The following is a 24372-nucleotide window of genomic DNA, read 5'->3' on the forward strand; positions in this document are numbered from 1 at the left end:
CAAGTGATCTATTTTGGTTCCAATTCCAAACATTCTCACAGTTCTGTCCAGTTTAGGATATATGATGACAAAGTAGACTAAGATACATCTGGGGATACATTGTAGCAAGTCAAGGCACATACAAACATGGGCTCAGGAATCATAGGTATGCAGTCAGTCACTGAATGGAAACATTTGACCTCATAAATTGCTGACATTAGTCGTTTAATACTGTGTCTTCCGATCCAAACACATTTCTAATAGAGATTGCACAGCTTGGGGCAAATAAGCTAAGAGGTGGTTTATTGGGGAAGTAATTACCGGTTTGTTTTAACAGAAATGAGGAAGGAGATACTGCAGAGGAATAAGGAAACCATGCTGTTTTTAGAAGCCAATGTTTGACAAAGAACTCAACTCAAAATTCTTAGAATGGTTAGTAGCCTATACACGGAGTACAAAACACCCATTCTTTCCATGACATAGACTGACCAGGTGAATTGAGGAAAGCAATGATCCCTTACTGATGTCACTTGTTAAATCAACTTCAGTCAGTGTAGATGAAGGAGAGGAGACAGGATAAAGAAGTATTTTTAGGCCTTGAGACAATTGAGATATGGATTGTGTATGTGTGCCATTCACAGGGTGATTTAAGTGACTTTGCATGGGGTATGGAGGTAGGTGCCAGGTCCACCGGTTTGAGTGTGTCAAGAACTGCAACGCTGCTGGGTTTTCCAGTGTGTATCAAGAATGGTCCACCACCAAAAGGTCATCCAGCCAGCTTGACACAGCTGTGATAAGTATTGGAGTCAACATAAGCCAGCATCCCTGTGGAACGCTTTTGACACCTTGTAGAATTGAGGATGTTCTGAGGGCCAAAGGGAGTGCAACTCAATATGGGGCGATTAGGCCTGGCTCGCAGTCGGCGTTCCAAATCATCCCAAAGGTGTTCGATGGGGTTGAGGCCAGGGCTCTGTGCATGCCAGTCAAGTTCTCGCTTTGTGCATGGGGGCATTGTCATGCTGAAACAGGAAAGGGCCTTCCCCAAACTGTTGGCTCAAAGTTGGAAGCACAGAATCGTCCAGAACGTCATTGTATGCTGTAGCGTTAAGATTTCCTTTCACATCTAGCCCGAACCATAAAAATCAACCCCAGACCATTATTCTTCTTCAACCAAACTTTATAGTTAGCACTTTGCATTTGGGCAAGTAGCGCTCTCCTGGCATCCACCAAAACCAGATTAATCTGTCACGTTGCCAGATGGTGAAGCGTGATTCATCACTCCAGAGAATGCGTTTCCACTGCTCCAGAGTCCAATGGCGGCGAGCTTTACACCACTCTAGCCGACTCTTGGTGATCTTAGGCTTGTGTGCAGCTATTCGGTCATGGAAACCCATTTCATGAAGCTCCTGACGAACATTTATTTATTGCTTCCAGAGGCAGTTTGGAACTCGGTAGTGAGTGTTGCAACCGAGGAAAGACGGTTTTTACACGTTATGCGCTTCAGTACTCGGCGGTCACGTTCTGTGAGCTTGTGTGGCCTACCACTTTGTGGCTGAGCCGTTGTTGCTCCTAGTCATTTCCACTTCATCATAACAGCACTTACAGTTGACCTGAGCAGCTCTAGCAGTGCAGAAATGTAATGAACTGACTTGTTGGAAAGGTGGCATCCTATGACCGTGCCACAATGAAAGTCACTGAGCTCTTCAGTAAGGCCATTTTACTGCCAATGTTTGTCTATGGAGATTGCATGGCTGTGTGCTCGATTTTATACAACTGTCAGCAACGGGTGTGGCTGAAATCACAGAATCCACTAATTTGAAGAGGTGCCCACATACTTTGTATATATAGAGTATCTGCCCAGAAATATCAGACATCTGCTGGTTAAAGCATGAGAGATCTACCACCTCGGAACAGAAAGCCCCAAACGGTGATGGCTGTCTGCTATTGCTATGAATAGCCCAGCGCAGTGGGTGGTACTAGGCAGCCATAATAGCCAATAACCCCCCCGTAGGAAGGGAAGATGTACTGTCTGCATCAACACCACAGAATAGCAAGGGCATCATTTGTTTCCATGGCAACGTTGACATAGGCTGTGACGCAAGAGCAGGTGAATGATTGGGGGAAGGGGATTGAGGTTGTTGAAGACTGCAGTGCACGATGCAAGGGTGGTGGATGGGGGGATCGCAATGTGTGTGTGTGGTGTGTTTATAGGTGGGCATCAATATTCAGATATACATCTTCCAGCATTTTGTATATGGTGTATTAAATAGCCTTTGATGCTTTGTTCAGGGAAAATCTGATTTTGTAGAATATAATTAATTCAAGATACATATGGTTAGGATGTCATCAATTGAAAGATGTTCCATTAGTGAAGTCATCTCCCTTTGATGTCTCTTTTTTGGGATAGATTGCACCTTCCTTCACAGCACATTAAAAACAAACTCCAACAAAAAGCTTCCTATTTTGACAGAAACAACTGCCTTTTATTTTCCATCCATATTCAGCATGGCATTTAGAATCAGGCATTCAGAAGGCAGTGGCTAGAACGTATGAGTCATGTCCTGAAACAGGGGTGTGGACTGAATACAAACCATAAGTTGTTGTGGTGAACAGATATCAAAATGGGAGTGCCTTTATGAAAACATAAACACCAACCCAGATGGTTTTAAAGAGTATTTCAACATAATACAAATAAATGTTTTTCATTATATATTTTCCACTCAAATTCAATTTACTGATTTATTTCTTGCTTTACATAAATGTGATAAAGCTAAGATGAGAGTTAAAGTGAGACGTAACAGCATTTACAGCTTGTACTGAAGTATACAATAGCTGACACAATGAATGCCCTACCAGGTGCTATGACTTTAAAGGCCTCTACAGCTGGGATTGCTAAATTCTGCTGAAGCTGTCCCAATTTTGCGAGTTGGGAAAACATTTGATTTTATTATAGGCAAAGTGTCAATGTTACCAAATAAAGCAATTATAAATGCATGGGGGAAATAAATCTGAGTCTGAACATAAGAATTGAAAGTCCAAATAAACAAAAATGTATTTATTAAAACGTACCATCTTATGGCTTTGGAGAGCCTTTAAAAATGTATCAATATGTACTTCAAGGTCTCAATAGAGAAGAAGACACCGATTGAGCACTACTATTGGACACCGCTAACTAGCTAGCCATTTCACATCGGTTACACTCACCCCTCTTTGACCTCCACCTTCTCCGCAGCAATCCCAGCAGCTGGAGAAGCCAGAGAGGAAAAGGCGAAGAGAAAGGATTTACTCCGCCCAAAATCTGTCCTCATGAGATAAGCCATTTTTTGTATGGTCTATGAGAGTGTCAAATTACATGAGGCTTATTTGATCTAATAGAAGTTTAGCAAATGTGGGCCTCCTGAGTGGCGCAGAGGTCTAAGTCACTGTATCGTGGTGCTTGAGGTGTCACTATAGACCCGGGTTCAAACCTGGGTTGTGTCTTTACTTGGTTCATCACACTTTTGTGGTGGGCTGGGCGCCTGCAGGCTAACTTTGGTTGTCAGTTGAACAGTGTTTCCTTTCGACACATTGGTGAGGCTGGCTTTCGGGGTAAGTGGGCAGGTGTTAAGGAGTGTGTGTTGAAGGACGCATGAACCCATAGGGGAGTTGCAGGGATGAGACAGGATCTTAACTGGGGAGAAAAAGGGGGTAAAGAAACCAAATAAAATATGTTAAGTAATGTTTAGGCTGTTACAAATGTACTGATATAAGTGGATGCATGTGGCATTGTGGCAAATTTGAGAAAAATTACTTAGTTGTGCCTGTTGTTCACATGCGTATCTGCCCTCTCATTGGTTAGAATGGTCCCGCTTGATCTCGCCTGCCTTTAATCATAGAGCCCTACAATGGAAGAGTCATAGTACCCATAAAACCTAGCGTTCAAATAGGGAAATGGTTCCAGTCGTTTTTCCACCATTCATTTTTCCAAAGGGGATTTTAGAAACACTTAAAATAAGGGTTAAATTTCGTGTAGGCTTACCCTGGCGTGACATTTTGATAACGATATAAATCTCTCTTGGAAAAGGTTACTTTTATTAATATATTCAGCTCTATTTACTCTAAGATTCAAAAATGCTAATTAGCACCAAAGTACACATCATGCAAAACTACAAATCCCTGCAAGCTCCTGCATGTCATCTCTAGCTGATACCTTCGCTAACAGTTATTGTGTCAATTTAAAACTTGCACTAGACAGTTCACAGAATTGTGCATTTAAAGAAATGTAGCCAATTTATTAATTACTACATTTAGCTAACATTATATAGTTAATCCAGAGATTCGGCAGTCTCGTCCAGATAATCATGGCATTTGTAGTTCTTTATGATAGCCACATTAGCAGCTAATTAGAATTTCATTATGGTGGGGTAAATACAGACGAATATATTGATAAAAGTCACCTTGTCCTAGAGAACTGTACATGGTTATCAAAATGTCACTCCGGGGAAAGCCTACACGAAACGCAGCCCTTATTTTAAGTGCTTCTAAAATCCCCTATGGGGGAAGAATGAATGGTGGACAAATTATTGGAACCATTTCCGTTTGACCGCTAGGCTTCATGGGTATTATGACTCATACTGTGGACTATTGAGGACATGTATTTCCATTGTTAGAGTGGTCACTGGGCTATCTTGTCAATATAATAGATCATCTTTGGCAGAGCCCAACTAATTTATCCTGATCAACAGCATCAATATAAATATTTGCTTCCATTCCTCAACCTGACCTCGAACCAGGAACCCTCGAAACACACAGATATCGGTCACCCACGAAGCATAGCTACCTCTCGCTCCACAAAAGCCACGGCCCGTACGGAATTAAGGAAAACAACTACTTCAGTCTCAGAGCGAGTGACGTCGCCGATTAAACGCTACTAGCGTACACCGCTAACTAACTAGACATTTCACATCGGTTATATTATGTAATTTCAACAAAAGGTTAAGCCAAATTTGTCAAATAAATGAGCTCATGCGCTGAGCATGAATTCCATTGCAGTAGGTGGCGATAGGTGGCTGGATGTTGAGGTATAGAGTAGTGTTGTCAACAGCGTAGAAGGACTGGAAGAAACCGAGAACGCTCGCTCGAGCTCTTGCAAAAATAATGAATAGATAGCGGAAGAGAATCGAGGAGGAATTCTCAACTCATCAGGGTTGAAAAAGAGTAGATTAACGTTACATTCTTGCAGAATTTACAATAACTCACAAATAATGGCGACTAAAAGGACGGTAATAGTGACAGGTAAGTGATTTATGTAGCCTATACTGTCTTAGTTTGCTGTCAGTTCTTATATAAACTTTTGATTAAAATGAGTTGCCTAACTATTAAAGATTGGAATTACGTGTATATTGTGTCATCTTGAAAACGACATTGTTCCTCAACTACTAAACAACTACTGACCGTCTACTGTACAGTATTGTGCATCTTCATCTTACATTCACAAAGCCTGTCTGTCAGGTTGAAATGTATGAATTGTAATGTTGAGGCAGACCAACCTATTACAGACAGATCAAGTCAGAGGCGATAATGTAGCCATTTATGGATCGTTGTAGCCATTCAGCCATTTATGGGTACATGTTTGCCTTGTCGTGATATTATTGTGATACTATTGAGAATGATGCTGGCTAAATTCGTGCTGACAAGAAGCATATTCTTAACCTACTCTTCTCCCCCGATATAACTTAAATGGAAATTGTAGTATAGTGTCATCTCATCTATAAAACCCATGCACTCATTTGCATATATTGTGTTACAATTGATTATACATGTCAGCTGTTGTAATAGATAATATTTAACTTGAGATGTCCGTTAGACTTTCGAACTAAGATTATTGTGACTTTCATTTAGATAGGGGTAGAATGATAAGCAGCTATAAAAATGTAATGTTGCATTGGTGTATACTGGTGTTACTAGGCGAGGACTTAAAAGGCTATCAATATAATCTATATTTTTTTAGGGTTTGAACCTTTTGGCGATCACACCGTGAATGCTAGCTGGGTGGCAGTGCAGGTAAGTGAGTTTGTTGCGTGTTCTGTATGGTGCATTATTAAGAGGTCTATTCTTATTGGCAACACCTTACGTTGATTTCCACATGAGTAGTAACACAAAATTGTATCACATTGCATGACATTTAAGAATAATTACTTCATTTCATAGTAGGGATTAATGGATATAAGTGTTTCATGTTAATACACAAGTGGAAAAAGGAATGATCTGCTTTAGCACCTCTGTCGTAACGGCAAGTGCATTATGGTGCATTATTAAGAGGTCTATTCTTATTGGCAACACCTTACGTTGATTTCCACATGAGTAGTAACACAAAATTGTATCACATTGCATGACATTTAAGAATAATTACTTCATTGCATAGTAGGGACTAATGGATATAAGTGTTTCATGTTAATACACAAGTGGAAAAAGGAATGTGCTAAAGCAGATCCTCTGTCGTAACGGCAAGTGCTTAATGACTTAATAATGAATAAGTAATCACTTTTCACTATTTAACAATATATGAATGCAATGTTGTTACTATAGTAATTAGTGTTATCACAACAGGTGTAAAGGCAACTGATTTTTACAACCTTGAGGCACAACAAATGCCTCAAAAGGAACAATAAAGCTTTATCTAATTAAATAGGGTTTGTGGTTCCTTACACACTTCCTGTTTCCTCTGTGTACAGGAACTGGAGCGGTTGGGCTTGGGTCAGAGTGTGGACCTATATGTCTGTGAGGTGCCAGTGGAGTACCAGGCAGTTCAGAGTCTACTGCCATCTCTATGGAAACAGCATCAGCCACAGGTAGCCACAGGAAGTCACAGCAAATGTCAAGTGTTGTTCCTCACAATATCTTTTTTTTACTGCATGGTAAAAGGCATTAGTAATAGTGTTCGACAGGTGCACCCTTACTGTATGACATTTAGGCTACAGTTTGAAATATGATGTAGAGTCTCTATTGGTATAACAGTGGCTACATTTAACACACATTCTCTTCTCCGTGGGTCAACAGTTGGTGGTCCATGTCGGGGTCTCTGGGATAGCCACCACAGTCACCCTGGAGAAATGTGGCCACAACCACGGCTACAAGCGGGTGGACAACTGCAGCTTCTGTCCAGACTCTCAGTGTTGCATGGACGGTGGTCCTGACTGCATCGATTCAGTCATAGACATGGATCTAGTCTGCAAGAGGGTCAACTCCTCAAGGCTTGGCGTGGCAGTGTCAGTATCAAAGGATGCAGGCCGGTGAGTGCTGTGTTCGACTCTACTCTCATTCAACCAGTCACATGCCACTATTTATGATCTCATACTTTTTTCAATGAAACTACATTAAAGGGAATGTTCACACAAATTACATCCTATCTATGATCTTTAATTGTAGCATACTTTCTAGGTAGTGATAAGATGTTATATAATAATGTGGGTGGTCTGTCCCCCTGAAGTTGCCACTTCAGAAATCTCATTTACCTAAATGGCAAATCCATTGATTCTGATAAAAGCTAATGTCTTCTGTTGTCTCTTTAACCCTAACTTAACCTTTGATCTGGTCAGATACCTGTGTGACTACACCTACTACATGTCGCTGTACCTGGGGAAGGGCAGGTCAGCGTTTGTGCACGTTCCTCCACTAGAGAAGCCCTACAGTGCCCAGGACCTAGGCAGAGCCTTGCAGGCCGTAGTGGGGGAGATGCTGGAGCTTGTGGGTCAATCTGAGGATGATGACCATGACCACCACCACTGCAGCCACCAGCACCATCAGCATGCTCACTAAAGAATGACTTCCGGTGACCTCTGTCCTCAACTCACTGCTCCTGTCCCCAATGGACAGATAAAGCACTTAAAGCTGGAATCCTTAATTGAAACAATAACAAAGTGGTGACCCTGCCTCTGTTTTGGTAAAAACCTGAGGGATGGGCCTGAAGAAATGTGACCACTCTCAAATTCATAGACAGAGCTATATTCACGGACTGACCATCCATGATTTCAAAATGATAGTTTTAACCATGTTTTGAGGCTATACAGTGTTTGTTTACATTTAGTTTGCTTACAAACATTGGTGTACAACAAGCTTATATTATGGGTTCTGATGGGGTATGAAATTTGAACTAAGCTCATGAGGCATTCATACGTTATATTCGTCAAGAATCAATGGTTATATAGCACAAGTCCAAAAATTGATGTAGCATCTAAGGATTCTAACTTTAAGGACAGATACAACTGATACCCCACTAAGCAGTAGCTAAAGAGAGGGCTATCAGCACTCCCCCTGAACTAGAGAAAGGGAGAGTATACAGTGCCTTGCGAAAGTATTCGGCCCCCTTGAACTTTGCGACCGTTTGCCACATTTCAGGCTTCAAACATAAAGATATAAAACTGTATTTTTTTGTGAAGAATCAAACACAAGTGGGACACAATCATGAAGTGGAACGACATTTATTGGATATTTCAAACTTTTTTAACAAATCAAAAACTGAAAAATTGGGCGTGCAAAATTATTCAGCCCCTTTACTTTCAGCCCCTTTACTTTCAAACTCTCTCCAGAAGTTCAGTGAGGATCTCTGAATGATCCAATGTTGACCTAAATGACTAATGATGATAAATACAATCCACCTGTGTGTAATCAAGTCTCCGTATAAATGCACCTGCACTGTGATAGTCTCAGAGGTCCGTTAAAAGCGCAGAGAGCATCATGAAGAACAAGGAACACACCAGGCAGGTCCGAGATACTGTTGTGAAGAAGTTTAAAGCCGGATTTGGATACAAAAAGATTTCCCAAGCTTTAAACATCCCAAGGAGCACTGTGCAAGCGATAATATTGAAATGGAAGGTCGCAAAGTTCAAGGGGGCCGAATACTTTCGCAAGGCACTGTATGAATGAGAATAGGCAGAGCAATGGATGTGTCCATCCGGGTAGGCTGGTGGGAGGAGCTATAGGAGGACAGGCTCATTTTAATGGTTGGAATGGAATCAATTGAATGGTATCAAACATACCAAACACTTGGAAACAGCGTTTTTGACTCGTTCCATTGATTCCATTCCAGCCACTACAATGAGCCCATCCTCCTATGGCTCCTCACACCAGCCTCCTCTGGTATACACGTATATTATATCAATGGCTCTGGGTATTGTTATTTGACTATTTCACAAAGAAACTTTTTTAATATTGTATTTAATCTTTATTTAACAGAAAAAGTCAGTTAAGAACAAATTCTTATTTACAATGACAGCCTACCAAATGACCCCCTGCGGAGATGGGGATGGGATTAAAAATAAAATATAGGACAAAACACACATCACGACAAGAGAGACAACGCTACATAAAGAGAGGCCTAAAACAACAACATAGCATAGCAGCAACACAAGACGACACACTGTAATGGTCCAATAAATGATGCTGTAGATGAGAGAACCATTGGCTACGTTTTAAACTCATAAAAGACGCACCCTAGTCCACTATCCTCACTTTATGCAATGCCCTTGGAGTAATCCCTGCGGCCATCTTGGTCGTCGGTCGACCAAAGCAAGGGAAGTTCGCAACGTAAATCCCTCAGCCCTCGTTGTTGATAAGATTTTGCGAGTGTACACTTATGTTCACTTCGGGGCTTGAAACGCCCCATAATTAAATTCGCGTCACGTAAAAGTAATTATGTTTTTGTTTGGATAGCTTTTTGGAAATTGTATAAATAAAACATGTTCCTTCTTCAGAAGTTCCAGCTAGGCAGGCTAACGTTAGCTAGCAAATGAATTAGCTAACTATCATACAGTAAGCGTATATTAATAACTATATAGTTAATATAAGTAGACATGCAATCATAATTGACTGTAGCCCATATAAAGCACCCACAAGCTACCGGTGGCTAAAAACACAATATTCGCGGGACGAACGAGTGACGAATTTCCGGGCAAGGGCAGTCCATTTAAAATGTCATCCTCCCTTGCCCTACAAGTGTAAACTCGTCAGACGTCATGGTACGTCATCAGAAGTTTGAGGGGAGAGGGTGTGTCTTTTAAGTGTTTGGAATGCAGCCATCTTTGGATATTCAGTGCTTTTAAGCCACATCGTCCTGACAGCTGTATGCCTGCTTCTTTCTCACTATTTTAAATAGTTCCCTTTTTAGTTCCTTATTCCCCTCACAAATCACTCTCGCTTTGACATAATGGTCAACGTAGCGTGCCATTTCTTTTACAATCTCTAGCCCCCCTCATCATGTGTTTAATATTTGTTATGAAATTGTACAATATCAGTATATTGTATAGTGTACAATATAAGGACACAAAAATGTTTTTTTTTAATTAATGTACTTCAACCATTTGTTATTATCTCAGGTAATTTATTGCATATACAATCAATATTTGTAATGTGATGAATAATGTAATGGACATTTTTATTTTGTATTTGGTATCTGTATTCTTCTTCAGAATATGGTCTAATGCTGTGATTAAACCACTTAAAGAAAAATTTAAGCCAATAAGCTTAAGCCATACCAAGTAAAATAACTATTGGTAACTAGTAGTATGTGCTCTTCTTCCTATGAATTCATCATGTACATCTATTGCAATTGGAAAGAATTTGAATGAATGTCATCTTACTTACATAATATTACCAGGAAAGGGTAAGCGGTTAAGAGTGTTGTGTTATTAACCAAAAGGTTGCTGGTTTGATTCCCTCAGCCGACTAGGTTAAAACAATCTGTCAGTGTGCCCCTTGAGCAAGGCATTTAACCCTACAGTAACTGCTCCTGTAAGTTGCTCTGGATAACAGCATCTTCTAAATTACTGTACATGATAAACACATTCTGACTCTAAGGCCTAATCAAGGATTGTGAAAAATATTCCCCTTTTGTGTAAACGTTATGCCATGGACACTTTGAATGTGGTTATGGCTAGAAGGGATCCAGCTTTTGTCAAATTTGACGACCTATGATGTGCTCTTTGCATTTTGTGCTGTGTGCAAGGTGTTACGTCATTACTTCGAGTGGGAGTTGAGGCTCACGAGACCGTGTGTTCTCAGTTTATTCATGTGCTTAGGTATTTCGATATTTGTTTAAGTTTGGCAGGGATATCTACACTTTGTTTAGTTAGCGATTCAATTTTAAATATCATTCTGAAATATCACTGTTGGTGGAGAAAATGAGTGTTGAGGCGTACGGGCCGAGCTCGCAGACTCTCACGTTCCTGGACACTGAGGAAGCGGAGTTGCTTGGAGCAGATACCCAGGGTTCGGAGTATGAGTTCACGGATTTTACCCTGCCGAGCCAGACTCAAACAGGCCAAACGCAGAGTCAGTTGGAAAATCAGGTTCGTTTAATTTTTGTTGCCTGTGTGGTTTCAAACTAGCAAATAAAAACTCGCTAACAAGCTACAGGGTATTGTACATACGGAACCTTGGAGATAGCTAGCCAGTGTGCTAACTATATTAGCAGAAGCAGCTATGTTAGCACAGCTAGCACGCTGGTAGCTAGCTGTATAGTTACAAAGAGAACACATGCATCTGTCTCAGAGGCCACGTAGCTGGCTAACCAGTTAACTTAGCCAGCATGTTTACATATAATTTAGCATGCTAGTATTAGCTAATTTGCTTGTACGCGTTGTGGGATGGACACCAAGATTGTCAAGCAGCCTGTCATTTTCTTGATAACGCCATGGCACTGAGTGTAGCATTCCTAAATTCATCTGCCCGCGTTACATAGCAGGCATCCTAGCTAACTGCTGTGAGCTTGCTACAAGTGCATTTGATAGCTAGCTAACGTTAGTTTACTAACTGTCTGTTGCACTTGTAGTTAAAACGTTATCTGTGGTGGTGTCCATTTCCAGGTTATTTACATTATTTTGCCCGCCGCTATTGAAATGAAATTTCCATGTTTTCTCCAGGTGAATGGGCCTGATGGAGTACAGCAGAATGGGGATGACCCTGTTGTGAAAGCAAGTCAACTTCTTGCAGAGTTGAACTTTGAAGAAGACGAGGAAGACAGCTATTATACTAAAGACCTCCCAGTCCATGCATGCAGGTAATGTTCAGAAATATCTTTTGATTGATCTTTTGGTGCTGTCTTGCAGAGTTCATAATAAATATTTGTTTTCCTCCTTGTAAAGTTTTTACGGTTGTGACATTATCCTTGTTTTGCTTTCCCAAGTTACTGTGGCATTCACGATCCTGCTTGTGTGGTGTATTGCAACACCAGCAAGAAGTGGTTTTGCAATGGACGTGGCAATACATCTGGCAGGTAAGCTCCAAAGAACAACCAACTTAGCTAAATGTAGTTGGCGTCTATGTGGAAGACTATACACACACATAAAGTAGAATGTGAGGCACATGAGTCCCAAAGGACATTTTATAAATGTCTATCAGAAATGTTGCTAAATCTGTTCATATTTTCCTCTCTCAGCCACATTGTGAACCACCTGGTCAGAGCCAAGTCCAAGGAGGTGACTCTGCACAAGGATGGTCCTTTGGGGGAGACGGTCCTGGAGTGCTACAACTGTGGCTGTCGCAACGTCTTCCTCCTGGGGTTCATCCCTGCCAAGGCAGACTCTGTGGTGGTACTGCTTTGCAGGTAAAGCCGGTCTATGGTGTTTACTAACCATTTTTGCACCATTCTGTTTCACAATGATCAGATGTCCTATTTTTCAAAATGTTCTTGGCCCTTTTTGGACCCATAATCCAATAGCTCTTATTATTGAATCAAAGTGATTTTGTAGTGGAGTGCATTGATGGACGTATTGTTTGTGTTTGGTAATACAGGCAGCCATGTGCCAGTCAGAGCAGTCTGAAAGACATCAACTGGGACAGCTCCCAGTGGCAGCCGCTGATCCAGGACCGCTGCTTCCTGTCCTGGCTGGTTAAGATCCCCTCTGAGCAGGAGCAGCTCCGGGCACGCCAGATCACCGCCCAGCAGATAAACAAGCTTGAGGAGCTCTGGAAGGTTCATAAACTACCTTATGGTCCTGTGTGGCTCAGTTGATAGAGCATGGTGCTAGCAACGCCAGGGCTGTAGGTTCGATTCCCACGGGGGACCAGTGCCGAAAAATATGAAAATATATGCACTCACTACTGTAATTAGCTCTGGATAAGTGCGTCAGCTAAATTACATATGTAAATTTAGCAAGAGTTAACCCAGTGGTTTACTGTAGGCCAGTGGCCTTTTACTTTGGTCATGGAGAGCTACTGGCTTTTATTATGAATTTTATTTCTCAAATAAAGTAAGCAGTGCTCTTTATCGGTGGCTGTTGTTTGACTGGGTGTCTTCAGGAAAACCCCACAGCCACTCTGGAGGACCTGGAGAAGCCCGGCGTGGACGAGGAGCCTCAGCACGTGTTGCTGCGCTACGAGGATGCCTACCAGTACCAGAACATCTTTGGCCCCCTGGTCAAACTGGAGGCTGACTACGATAAGAAACTCAAAGAGTCCCAGGTAAGTTCTACTGTTTTCTGCTGGAGTTTTCAGGCTAGCTCCTCCTGCTTTTGGATGTCACGGTAAAGACCGTTTGGTTTTAGATGGTTAATTAATTGCCGTCTCGTCTGTTTGTTTCACAGACCCAAGACAATATTACTGTCAGGTGGGACTTGGGACTCAATAAAAAGCGGATTGCTTATTTCAGCCTTCCCAAGACGGACTCAGGTGGTAATTCATTTTTTGTTCATCAACGTCAGTGTTCACGAGTGTTCCATGTCCATTCCATTCCGGCCACAACCTCCCTCACGTTCTCACTGATGAGCATGCCGGAGTGTCTTCTAGTCTTGAGTCTGTATATGTGTGTGTGTGTGTGTGTGTGTGTGTGTGTGTGTGTGTGTGTGTGTGTACACGATTCTAGGTTTGTATGACTAATGTCCTGAAGTCTATGGATTCTAAATTGTGCTTTTCATCAGCCAATTCCCTTGTCCTTGCTGTCCTTTTTCTACTATTCACTGTATTTCTGAAGACATGCGCCTGATGCAGGGAGATGAGATTTGCCTGAGGTACAAGGGAGACCTTGCCCCACTCTGGAAAGGCATTGGACATGTCATCAAAGTCCCAGACAGTATCCTTTGTTAAAAATCATTATGCTCTTATGTTACCTTTGACTCTTCGTTACTAATTTGATTCAAATTCAAAAATGAGTTTGGGAATATTGTCTCTCTGACCACTGATAGCATTAGTCTCTGGAAGGAATAGGTGTTATGTGGCGTGTAGTCCTTAATCCTGTGACAATAGACTATGGCGATGAGATAGCCATTGAGCTGAGGAGCAGTGCTGGGGCCCCCGTGGAAGTACCACACAACTTCCAGGTTGACTTTGTGTGGAAGTCCACCTCCTTTGACCGGTAGGAACCTCCTGACACCAATCCATATGAAACGCAACAAATGGGTTGAGCTAAGCTTGCTTTTGGCAATGGACTTAATATTACACACGGTTTCAAACTTTCCTCCAGGATGCAAAGTGCCCTGAAGACCTTTGCCGTGGACGAGACCTCTGTGTCCGGGTACATCTACCACAAGCTGCTGGGTCACGAGGTGGAGGATGTGGTCATCAAGTGTCAGCTGCCCAAACGCTTCACCGCCCAGGGCCTGCCTGACCTCAACCACTCACAGGTGGGTGTTACCATATGCAGAAGTTATGAGTAGATTTGAGTTATCCCTTCTAAAACGATATTTGCTGACAGTTTGGCATTTTAAAATGTCATCACATAGGTATATGCTGTGAAGACTGTGCTGCAGCGTCCTCTCAGTCTCATCCAGGGGCCCCCTGGCACGGGGAAAACTGTCACCTCTGCCACTGTAGTGTACCACCTGGCCAGACAGGGCAACGGGTAAGATGTGTTCACTTAATATATACAGTACTTAACCATATACAGTACTTATAAGTAAATAACTTTCACTATAAGAGTAACTACTCTTATAGTCTATCTAGTCTTGGCAGAGATCATCATTGCAAAATATATATTCTTTCTAAATTGACCAACCTAAAGGTTTTATAAGCGCTCTTGTCCATCCCTAACACCAGTTGTGTGTGTCCTCAGGCCTGTGCTGGTGTGTGCTCCCAGTAACATTGCGGTGGACCAGCTGACTGAGAAGATCCACATGTCAGGTCTGAAGGTGGTGAGGCTGTCTGCCAAGAGCAGAGAGGCCATCGACTCCCCTGTGTCCTTCCTGGCTCTGCACAACCAGATCCGCAACATGGACAGGTAACCTGGGACTGCTATCGAGAGAGGAATATGGTGTCTTCATCTTATCAGGTGTCCTGCTAACTCAGGAGACAAAGAATCGATTCCACTTTTATTTTATTTGACTAGGCAAGTCAGTTAAGAACAAATTCTTATTTACAATGACAGCCTACCGAGGAACAGTGGGTTAACTGCCTTGTTCAGGGGCAGAACGACAGAACCTTGTCAGCTCGGGGATTCGATCCAGCAACCTTTCAGTGACTGGCTCAACGCTCTAACCACTAGGCTACCTGCCACCCTGGCAGAGAACTTGAGAACTCAGCTATGGGCAATATGAGTTGCCTCAGTTTGAAAGCATGGATTCTCAGTTCATGTTCAGAGGCATGTTCTCTGTCTTGCAGCTTTTCTGAACTTTCAACATAGGCCACATAATTTCTCCACACTAAAGAGTACTGGTTTCTCAGTTTGTATTTTTGTTGTATCTGTATGCAGTATACCAGAGCTTCAGAAGCTCCAGCAGCTGAAGGACGAGACTGGGGAGCTGTCCTCCTCGGACGAGAAGCGCTACAGGGCCCTGAAGCGCACCGCCGAGAGGGAACTACTTATGGTAACACCTGCTCCTTTTCCACACACTCCCTTAAAACAAAGTCCTAAAATGTCATAATTCCACTACTCCCTGAGGTTGATTATCACTGACCACGTCTCCCATCTCTGCTCCACAGAATGCTGATGTGATCTGCTGTACCTGTGTGGGGGCAGGAGACCCCCGCCTGGCCAAGATGCAGTTCCGCTCCATCCTCATTGATGAGAGCACCCAGGCCACTGAGCCAGAGTGTATGGTGCCTGTCATACTGGGGGCCAAGCAGGTATGTCTCAGGGCAATCTCTACGATAAATTATGTCCATTCAGTTATCCATGACAAGTCCCAACTTCTCTCTCTTTCTTATACAGAATGTTTATCAAAGGTTGTTGCTGAGGGAAAAGTGCAGTTACATTTATCACCTTTCTCCGGATGTTTGTGCTTGGTTGAATGTGACACTGAGACGGGCACTACTTTCTCTGAGTTGTGATGTTTTTTTTATTTCACCTTTATTTAACCAGGTAGGCTAGTTGAGAACAAGTTCTCATTTGCAACTGGCCAAGATAAAGCAAAGCAGTTCGACACATACAACAACACAGAGTTACACATGGAGTAAAACAAATATACAGTAGGGAAATCTATATAGAGCATGTGCAAATGAGGTAGGATAAGAGAGGTAAGGCAATAAATAGGTCATGGTGGCAAAGTAATTACAATATAGCAAATAAACACATGCAAATGCTATGCCCAATACTAGTTCCTACACCACACAACAATGGATTTGAATTGGAATAGCCTTTCTATTTGTACTAAATCTATGATTTCTCTCTGTTTCTCTCTAGCTGATCCTGGTGGGAGACCACTGCCAGCTGGGTCCAGTAGTGATGTGTAAGAAGGCTGCCAAGGCGGGCCTGTCCCAGTCCCTGTTTGAGCGTCTCGTGGTGCTGGGCATCAGGCCCATCCGTCTGCAGGTGCAGTACCGTATGCACCCGGCCCTCAGCGCTTTCCCCTCCAACATCTTCTACGAGGGCTCCCTGCAGAACGGAGTCACCGCAGGTAAGTTGGTGAGGAATGGAACTGGGCCAGTGTGTACACGGGTTGGTTTAGCAACAAAACCGAGGCGTGTGCAACTATGGCGCAGAACAGACTGTGTTGGCATAGACTGTTGTAAACTATATTTAGTCTCCAAATGTTTATTGAAAACGTAAATGCATTTGCACAATGAGCACTTGTCTCTCAAATACATTGTTACAGTTGCTGGTTAGTTAACTAGTGAACCATACTAGCATAGACATGACATGATTCAAGACATGGTATCGATAACAAGATACAACGAGCTGACACGGGCCAACTATGATTTCTCACATGGCAAGCTATCTAACCACACTGCCTACACGCATCGTTTTTGGACGTTGTCAGCCATCCCGTCTATAGAATTCTCGTAAACACAGGTGAGGGTTAGCTTGTCCTCCTGATGTGCTTGTCCAGCAAGAGGGGAATGGGCTCCCTGTTGTCTACAAACTGGTTGGGTAGTTTAGATCATGTCTCTAAGGAACAAGAAAACAGAACAATCATGAATTGCCTTATAACAGCCATATTTACTCAGCTTGCACCAGATGTAAAACACCCATATAAAAAGGTAATACACGACATTGGCTTAATTTACACTTAAATCTGGATTCACCTAAATGTACATTTTACTAACTTCTTTTCTTGACCCATTTTTATTTGACTTACACAGCTGACCGCATCAAGAAAGGCTTTGACTTCCAGTGGCCACAACCAGACAAGCCCATGTTCTTCTACGTGACCCTGGGCCAGGAAGAAATTGCAAGCTCTGGAACCTCCTATCTTAACAGGTATTTGACAAACTGAAGCATTTGTCATTCCAGTGCTTTCGTACACTGACCATTTATGACTCCAGTCATAAAAAGGGTATGTTTTGTGAATAAGGTTTTCTTCACTCTCTCCCGCTGTACAGAACTGAGGCTTCCAACGTGGAGAAGATCACCACCAGGCTGCTAAAGGCTGGGGCCAAGCCTGACCAGATAGGCATCATCACCCCCTACGAGGGCCAGAGGTCCTACCTGGTGCAGTACATGCAGTTCAGTGGCTCCCTCCACACCAAGCTCTACCAGGTACAAAACACAGGCTTGGCTCTACAATATGTGACCAATCTTGTCCGCTGCAGCACTCCAGTCTGTCAGTCATATTCTCACTATAATGTAGCAGGTTTGAAATATAGTTATAGCTTGAAATGGGAGTGCATGAATCTAAATAAATCAGTTTACATTGGTTTAGTAATGTGCTCATGGAATCATTCATCCAGTTTGGCCTTCACTTAAAACATTCAAATGGATGGTGGAATGGTGCGTCTATGTTAGCTTATCTAATTGCTTTCCTGTCTCTTGGCTGTCCTCAGGAGGTGGAGATAGCCAGCGTTGATGCGTTCCAGGGCAGAGAGAAGGACTTCATCATCCTGTCCTGTGTCAGAGCCAACGAGCACCAGGGCATTGGCTTCCTCAATGACCCACGCCGTCTCAACGTGGCTCTCACCAGGGCCAGGTAAACAACACATGGACCATTCTCTCTGTCTCCTGATGCTCAACAGATAACAAGAAAATCGTAGCATTATCCTGTCTTTCAAGTTTTGCAAGACTATTTTAATATTTGTATTTAGAATTATGTCAACAATTTCTAAATCCTCAGAGCAAAATGTCATTACTCGGGCTAAAACACTGTCACACTGCAAAGAGAAATGATTTACATATTATTATTTTCTATATATCTGTGAAGGAAGTATTTGAAAGGAACTATGTCCTATTTGTGTGTGTGTGTATAGGTATGGGGTTATCATCGTGGGCAACCCCAAGGCCCTGTCCAAGCAGCCTCTGTGGAACCACCTGCTCAACTACTATAAGGAGCAGAAGGTTCTGGTGGAGGGACCCCTCAACAACCTGAGGGAGAGCCTCATGCAGTTCAGCAAGCCCCGCAAGCTGGTCAACGCCATCAACCCTGTGAGTCGTCCCCCCCTAAACCTATGTGTGTTGGATTATGTACAACTTTATGTAGTGCGTGGTGTTTACTTTCATGATTTTACTTTGCCAGTAGACCATTGTAAAAATATATGCATAGGCTACTGTGTGTGTTAGACTTACTGAAATGTTTGTTTCATGTGTGGGTTCTTCAGGGGGGCCGTTTCATGAGCACAGCCATGTATGATGCAAGGGAGGCTCTTATTCCTGGATCTGTGTATGACCGCAGCAGCACTGGTGAGAGACTATGTCAAACTGTAAACTTGTGTTTCTTTACCTGTTTTGCCGTTGTTCAATATGTTTTCTTTTCTTCTAGGACGTTCATCCAACATGTACTTCCAGACCCACGACCAGATCGGCATGATTGGTCCGGGCCCCATGGCCTCCATGAACATTCCCTTCAACCTGGTCATGCCCCCCATGCCGCCGCCAGGCTACCTGGGCCAGGTCCACTGCCCCCCAGCAGGCCGTGGTGGAGGTATGAAGGGTAAGGCGGGCGGCGGAGGGGTGCGAGGTGGGCGCCAGCGGAGCCGTGGCATGGGGAACCACGGCGGGGGCAGCGGGCAGCACGGCCTCATGAGTGGCAGCCAGGCCAGCCAGGACCTGGGCTCCCAGCCCTTCTCCCAGGGACCCCTCACACAGGGCTACATCACCATGAGCCAGCCTTCCCAGATGAGCCAGCCTGGCCTCTCCCAGCCTGAACTCTCTCAGGTAAAGCAGAAGAACGTTTACATTTGTTTCTCATGGCAGACGTTCTTGCTCTGATAGACATGTACATGCAGGCTAAAAGCTTCTCCTTTGTTGTTTTTCTTACAGGACAGTTACCTTGGCGATGAGTTCAAGTCCCAGATTGACGTGGCCCTCTCCCAAGACTCCACCTACCAAGGGGAAAGAGCTTATCAACATGGTGTGACTGGACTGTCCCAGTACTAGAGTGTAAGAGACTACATTGGAACTTTTTGCTCTATATTCTATGAGCTAAGCCAACTGTTGCTGTAGTAATATCAGGTGGAGTAAATAGGATACCAGAAGCTATTTTATATCTCGTCTTTGTCAGGGTATAAAAGTAATCTTTGTTTTATTTGACTCTTAGGTTGTGGGAAAAGGAGCTAGGCCTGTGCTGAGCTTAGTTCGTCGCCATTTTAATCTGGGTAATATCAAAAAAAGAACATATGGATACCCGTTTTCCACTGCTACAACTGAAGCACCACTGTGTGAAAGCAACAGGAGAGAGACCGAGAGAAACCAACCAATCACAAGAGTGAGAGAAAAATGGGGGTAGAGCTGGACAGGACAAGAGCGAGGAGGAGGGAGAGAGAAGGCGCTGCTCGCACACGGAGAAAAGGAGAAGCAGCATACGTTGGGGTAGCAGCGTCGGAGCGACAAGCCCTTTGATGATGAGTCGAGGGGTGAAAGGTCATGGATCCTCAATGGGGTCACAGGAGTCACATCCCTGCCACCTCTTCTCCCCCAGGGACCACAAGTTAGTTGGCTGAGGACATTGTTCTCGGAGCAGAGAGACTGAGAAGAGTTCTCACACAACCCTCCAACCTCACTCTACAAAACCGTCTCCTGCCAGCTAGAGAGGGGAAAAAGGGGACGAAACTCTTGAAGCAGTCAGTCGATTTGGGAAAATTTCTAACCTCAAAGTTGATCCGTGCTCATGCTCTGCATTTGAACATGTTTGAGCTAGAGGCGTGAGGTTTTAGGCAGACCAAGAATGGTCTTGTTGAACGTCTCAAACGGAATCAAATGGTGCAGAAGTCGGAAGAATACTGACCATTCATCTTTTTCAACTTTGAGTTGGAAAGTTTTCTACATGAGGTCTGTTGTTGCAGAGGTTTTGAAAGCTGGTGAATTTCACTGGCTTTCCGCTCTGGTCTTTCTGAAGGATAAGTGGTGGAATGGCTCTTGAAACAATTAAAGGAAACATTATTGTCTCGATCTGAAGTGGTGGACTTGAAAGATCTGTAGTTTGCGAGACAGGTTTTTGTTTTTTTCTTAAGTCTATCTGTAGTACAAAAAGGAGAGTAAAAAGAATACCATAACCAACTTATTGTAATCGAAAAAGCAGTCATCACTTGCTCTTTAAAATGACCTCCAAATTATTACTTTAAAATTAGTCACAGCTTCACAGACATGAAATGCCACAAAGAAAGCACTTGTAGAATGCACATATAATTTGCATGGCTACATGGCTAATTGATTAATCCACATTAAGCAGATAAGTTATCCCTAGAGACCCAAGTTTAAACATGAAATTATGTATTAAATCATGTTTTACTTTGTTGGTGAACAACTCATAAGAGGTGTTGCAAGGGAACAAGAATTTATGTTCAGAGAGGTTATAGTAATGAAGTGTGTGAATACTACTGGGATAAGACTCTGCAGTATTCACAAGTGGAAGTCTGGACCTGACTACTGAGGAAGGTTAGAAGCCTCTGGCAACTGCTAAATGTAGGTATTCAGTACTGGCTATCATTGGCCCATGTGAAAATGATATCTGAATGAAGGTTATGAACTCACTTAAAAATATAAATATATAATTTCTGACCATACCTTGATGAGTTTGTTGACCGAAGGGAGGCATTTCTGTCAGTATGTGGCAGAGGATGAGAATAAATATTTGTATGTTGGTGTTGTAGACACAGTAGGTACTTTTATATTTAGTGCCCATGAAAGGTTATGGTGTAGATTTGTGTAGCCCCCACCACAGATCTAGTCTCAAACCTGACCCTAGGCAAACCAGTGGGTGCGTTCCTTTGCTGATGCAGGCCAGATCGTTATATATATATAGATATATAGATAGATAGATAGCAATCTGGTCCCTGACGACATAGTCGAGGACGTGCCATGCAACCAGTGGTTGATGCATGCAATGTCTGAGCAGGGGAACATGACTAGGGTCTGGTTTCAATGCTCGTGTTCCCCTGGTCAGACATTGCATGTATCAATCAGTGGTTGCGTGCCCTGTCATCAACTATGTCATTAACTGACAGATTGCTATAACATATGTGGTTAGCTGATACTTTAAATGCCATCAACGCCTGGGCACAGGAACGCCCCCAATGATGGACTCTTTTAGCATAGAGGAACTGTCACTACCTACACTATATTTCCAGCAGTATGTGGACACCGATTCAAATGAGTGGATTCGGCTATTTCAGACCCATCTGTTACTGATGGGTATATACAATCGAGTACCCAGCCATGCAATCTCCATAGACAAACATTGACAATATAATGACCTTACTGAAATGCTAAGTGACTTTCAATGTGGCACTGTCATAGGATGCCACCTTTCCAACAAGTCAGTTTGTCAAATTCCTGCCCTGCTAGAGCTTCCCCAGTCAATTGTAAATGCTGTTATTGTGAAGTGGAAACGTCTAGGAGCAACAACGGCTCAGCCGCAAAGTGGTAGGCCACACAAGCTCATAGAACGGGACCGCTAAAGGGCGTAGCTTGTAAAATTAGTCTGTCCTTGGTTGCAACACATAGTTCCAAACTACCCCTGGAATCAACATCAGCGCAAGAACTGTTCGTTGGGAGCTTAATGAAATGGGTTTCCATGGCCGAGCAACCGCTCACAAGCCTAAGATCACCATGCGCAATGCCAAGCGTTGGCTGGAGTGGTGTAAAGCTCGCCGTCATTGGACTCTGGAGTAGTGGAAATGCGTTCTCTGGCATGATGAATCACGCTTCACCATCTGGCAGTCCGACAGAAGAATCTGGGTTTGGCGAATGCCAGGAGAAAGCTACCTGCCCCAATGCATAGTGCCAACTGTAAAGTTTGGTAGAGGAAAAATAATGGTTGGGCTGTTTTTCATGGTTTCAACTAGGCCCCTTAGTTCCAGTGAAGGGAAATCTTAATGTTAAGGCATAAAATGACATTCTAGATGATTCTGGACTTCCAACTTCGTGGCAACAGCATGACAATTCCCCGTGCACAAAGCGAAGTCCATTCAGAAATAGTTTGTCGATCAGTGTGGAAGAACTTGACTGGCCTGCACAGAGGCCTGACCTCAACCCCATCGAACACCTTTGGGATGAATTGGAACGCCAACTGCGAGCCAGGCCTAAACGCCCAACATCAGTGCCGGACCTCACTATGCTATTGTGGCTGAATGGAAGCAAGTCCCCGCCCGCAGTAATGTTCCAAGGAAACCTTTCCAGAAGAGAGTAGGCTGTTATAGCAGCAAAGCAGCAACTCCATATTAATGCCCATGATTTTTGGAATGATGAGCAGGTGTCCACATACATTTGGTAATGTAGTGTAAGGGAAAAATATTTTCCAGGGACTCTCCCAACAAACAACGAGGCAGACATGCCAGAACGTTGCGATTCTAAACTAAAGTTTGTAGGCAAAACCTTTGCAGGGGTTTTATTGAAGATAGTTTATGCAGACTAGCCACTTGCTAAATGCACTCATTTAAAAATAACTTCTGTGATCTCTAGCTACTTTTTTGTATTTTATCTAAGTGAATAAAGTAGTGACGTAGTTCCATTATGCCAAGAGTCCATACTTTAAACCAGATCCTAGTCACTGTGTTGCCTAGGGTTGTGTTTTCAAGCCTACCCCCCCCCCCAAATGTATTTGGTAGATTGCGAGAACCCTTTTTTCCGGTTGAAGTTGAAATTTTACTTTCCCCTTTTGAATGTCCTTTTAATTTTGATAAAACTACCAATACATACATCTTCAAACATGTAGTAGACCTACCCTGTCACATGGAGAATCATTGATGCACAGTGCCTTCATAAAGTATTCATACCTCTTATTCCATTTTGTTGTATTTCTATTGTATTTATTAAGGATCCCCATCAGTTCCTGCCAAGGTAGAGGCTACTCTTCCTGGGGTCCAGAAACATTAAGGCAGTAATATACCATTTAAAATATTACATAACATTTCATAACACTTTTCACAACACATTAAGTGTGTGCCCTCAGGCCACTACTCTACTACCATATATCTACAATACAACATCCATGTGTACAGTCCCCACTGTTCCATAAGGTGTATTTTTCTGTTTTTTAAATCTGATTCTACTGCTTGCATCAGTTACCTGATGTGGAATAGAGTTCCATGTAGTCAGAGACCTCTGGTTGCATGTCTTGTGGGATATGCATGGGTGTGCATTCAGCATGTCAATACTTCTTACAAAAACAAATAGTGATTGACTAAATCTTTCCAACTTTGAGCCATAAGAGATTGACATGCATAATATTGTTAGCTCTCTGTGTACATTTAAGGGCCACACATGCTGCACTGTTCTGAGCCAATTGTAAATCCTTCTTTGTGGCACCTGACCACACGACTTGACAGTAGTCCAGGTGAGACACAACTAGGGTCTGTAGGACCTGCCTTGTTGATAGTTAAGAAGACAGACCTCTCTCCATCTTAGGTACCGTTGCATCAACATGTTTTGACCATGACAGTTTACAATCCAGGGTTGCTCCAAGCAGTTTAGTCTCCTCAACTTGCTAAAATTCCACATAATTCATTACAAGCTTTAGTTGATGTTTAGTGTCCCAAATACAATGTTTTTAGTTTTAAAAATATTTAGGACTAACTTGAATTGTACAATATTTGTACATTACTTTAAAAATTCTCAAC

At 42.9% G+C, this 24372-nt stretch overlaps 2 protein-coding genes across 2 annotated transcripts; both read left to right on the forward strand.

Annotated features, from left to right (window-relative positions):
• Positions 1–4594: 4594 nt before the first annotated feature.
• Positions 4595–8118, forward strand: LOC139375946 (pyroglutamyl-peptidase I). The gene is made up of 5 exons (XM_071117922.1): positions 4595–5253; positions 5969–6021; positions 6693–6809; positions 7018–7250; positions 7557–8118. The coding sequence occupies exons 1-5, from the start codon at positions 5223–5225 to the stop codon at positions 7774–7776; spliced, it is 654 nt and encodes a 217-aa protein (XP_070974023.1). The 5' UTR covers positions 4595–5222; the 3' UTR covers positions 7777–8118.
• A 2874-nt stretch (positions 8119–10992) lies between these two features.
• On the forward strand, positions 10993–23535 carry LOC139375947 (regulator of nonsense transcripts 1-like). Its single transcript, XM_071117923.1, has 23 exons — positions 10993–11303; positions 11877–12013; positions 12140–12229; positions 12392–12559; positions 12748–12928; positions 13255–13416; positions 13539–13626; positions 13925–14023; positions 14197–14305; positions 14414–14573; positions 14673–14791; positions 15002–15166; positions 15638–15752; positions 15868–16011; positions 16568–16781; positions 17467–17584; positions 17707–17863; positions 18148–18290; positions 18568–18742; positions 18916–18997; positions 19077–19471; positions 19577–19696; positions 19854–23535. The coding sequence occupies exons 1-22, from the start codon at positions 11136–11138 to the stop codon at positions 19691–19693; spliced, it is 3306 nt and encodes a 1101-aa protein (XP_070974024.1). The 5' UTR covers positions 10993–11135; the 3' UTR covers positions 19694–19696; positions 19854–23535.
• Positions 23536–24372: the final 837 nt, after the last annotated feature.

Source organism: Oncorhynchus clarkii, chromosome 20 (genome assembly GCF_045791955.1).
Source record: "Oncorhynchus clarkii lewisi isolate Uvic-CL-2024 chromosome 20, UVic_Ocla_1.0, whole genome shotgun sequence".
Classification (NCBI taxonomy): domain Eukaryota; kingdom Metazoa; phylum Chordata; class Actinopteri; order Salmoniformes; family Salmonidae; genus Oncorhynchus; species Oncorhynchus clarkii.

Coding starts and splice junctions, on each gene's coding strand:
- LOC139375947 (XM_071117923.1), top strand. CDS start 11,136: ATGAGTGTTGAGGCGTACGGGCCGAGCTCGCAGACTCTCACGTTCCTG. Junction 12,929..13,254: donor AGCTTGAGGAGCTCTGGAAG/GTTCATAAACTA, acceptor GGGTGTCTTCAG/GAAAACCCCACAGCCACTCT. Junction 17,585..17,706: donor GGAACCTCCTATCTTAACAG/GTATTTGACAAA, acceptor CCCGCTGTACAG/AACTGAGGCTTCCAACGTGG.
- LOC139375946 (XM_071117922.1), top strand. CDS start 5,223: ATGGCGACTAAAAGGACGGTAATAGTGACAG. Junction 6,022..6,692: donor CTAGCTGGGTGGCAGTGCAG/GTAAGTGAGTTT, acceptor CTCTGTGTACAG/GAACTGGAGCGGTTGGGCTT. Junction 7,251..7,556: donor GTATCAAAGGATGCAGGCCG/GTGAGTGCTGTG, acceptor TGATCTGGTCAG/ATACCTGTGTGACTACACCT.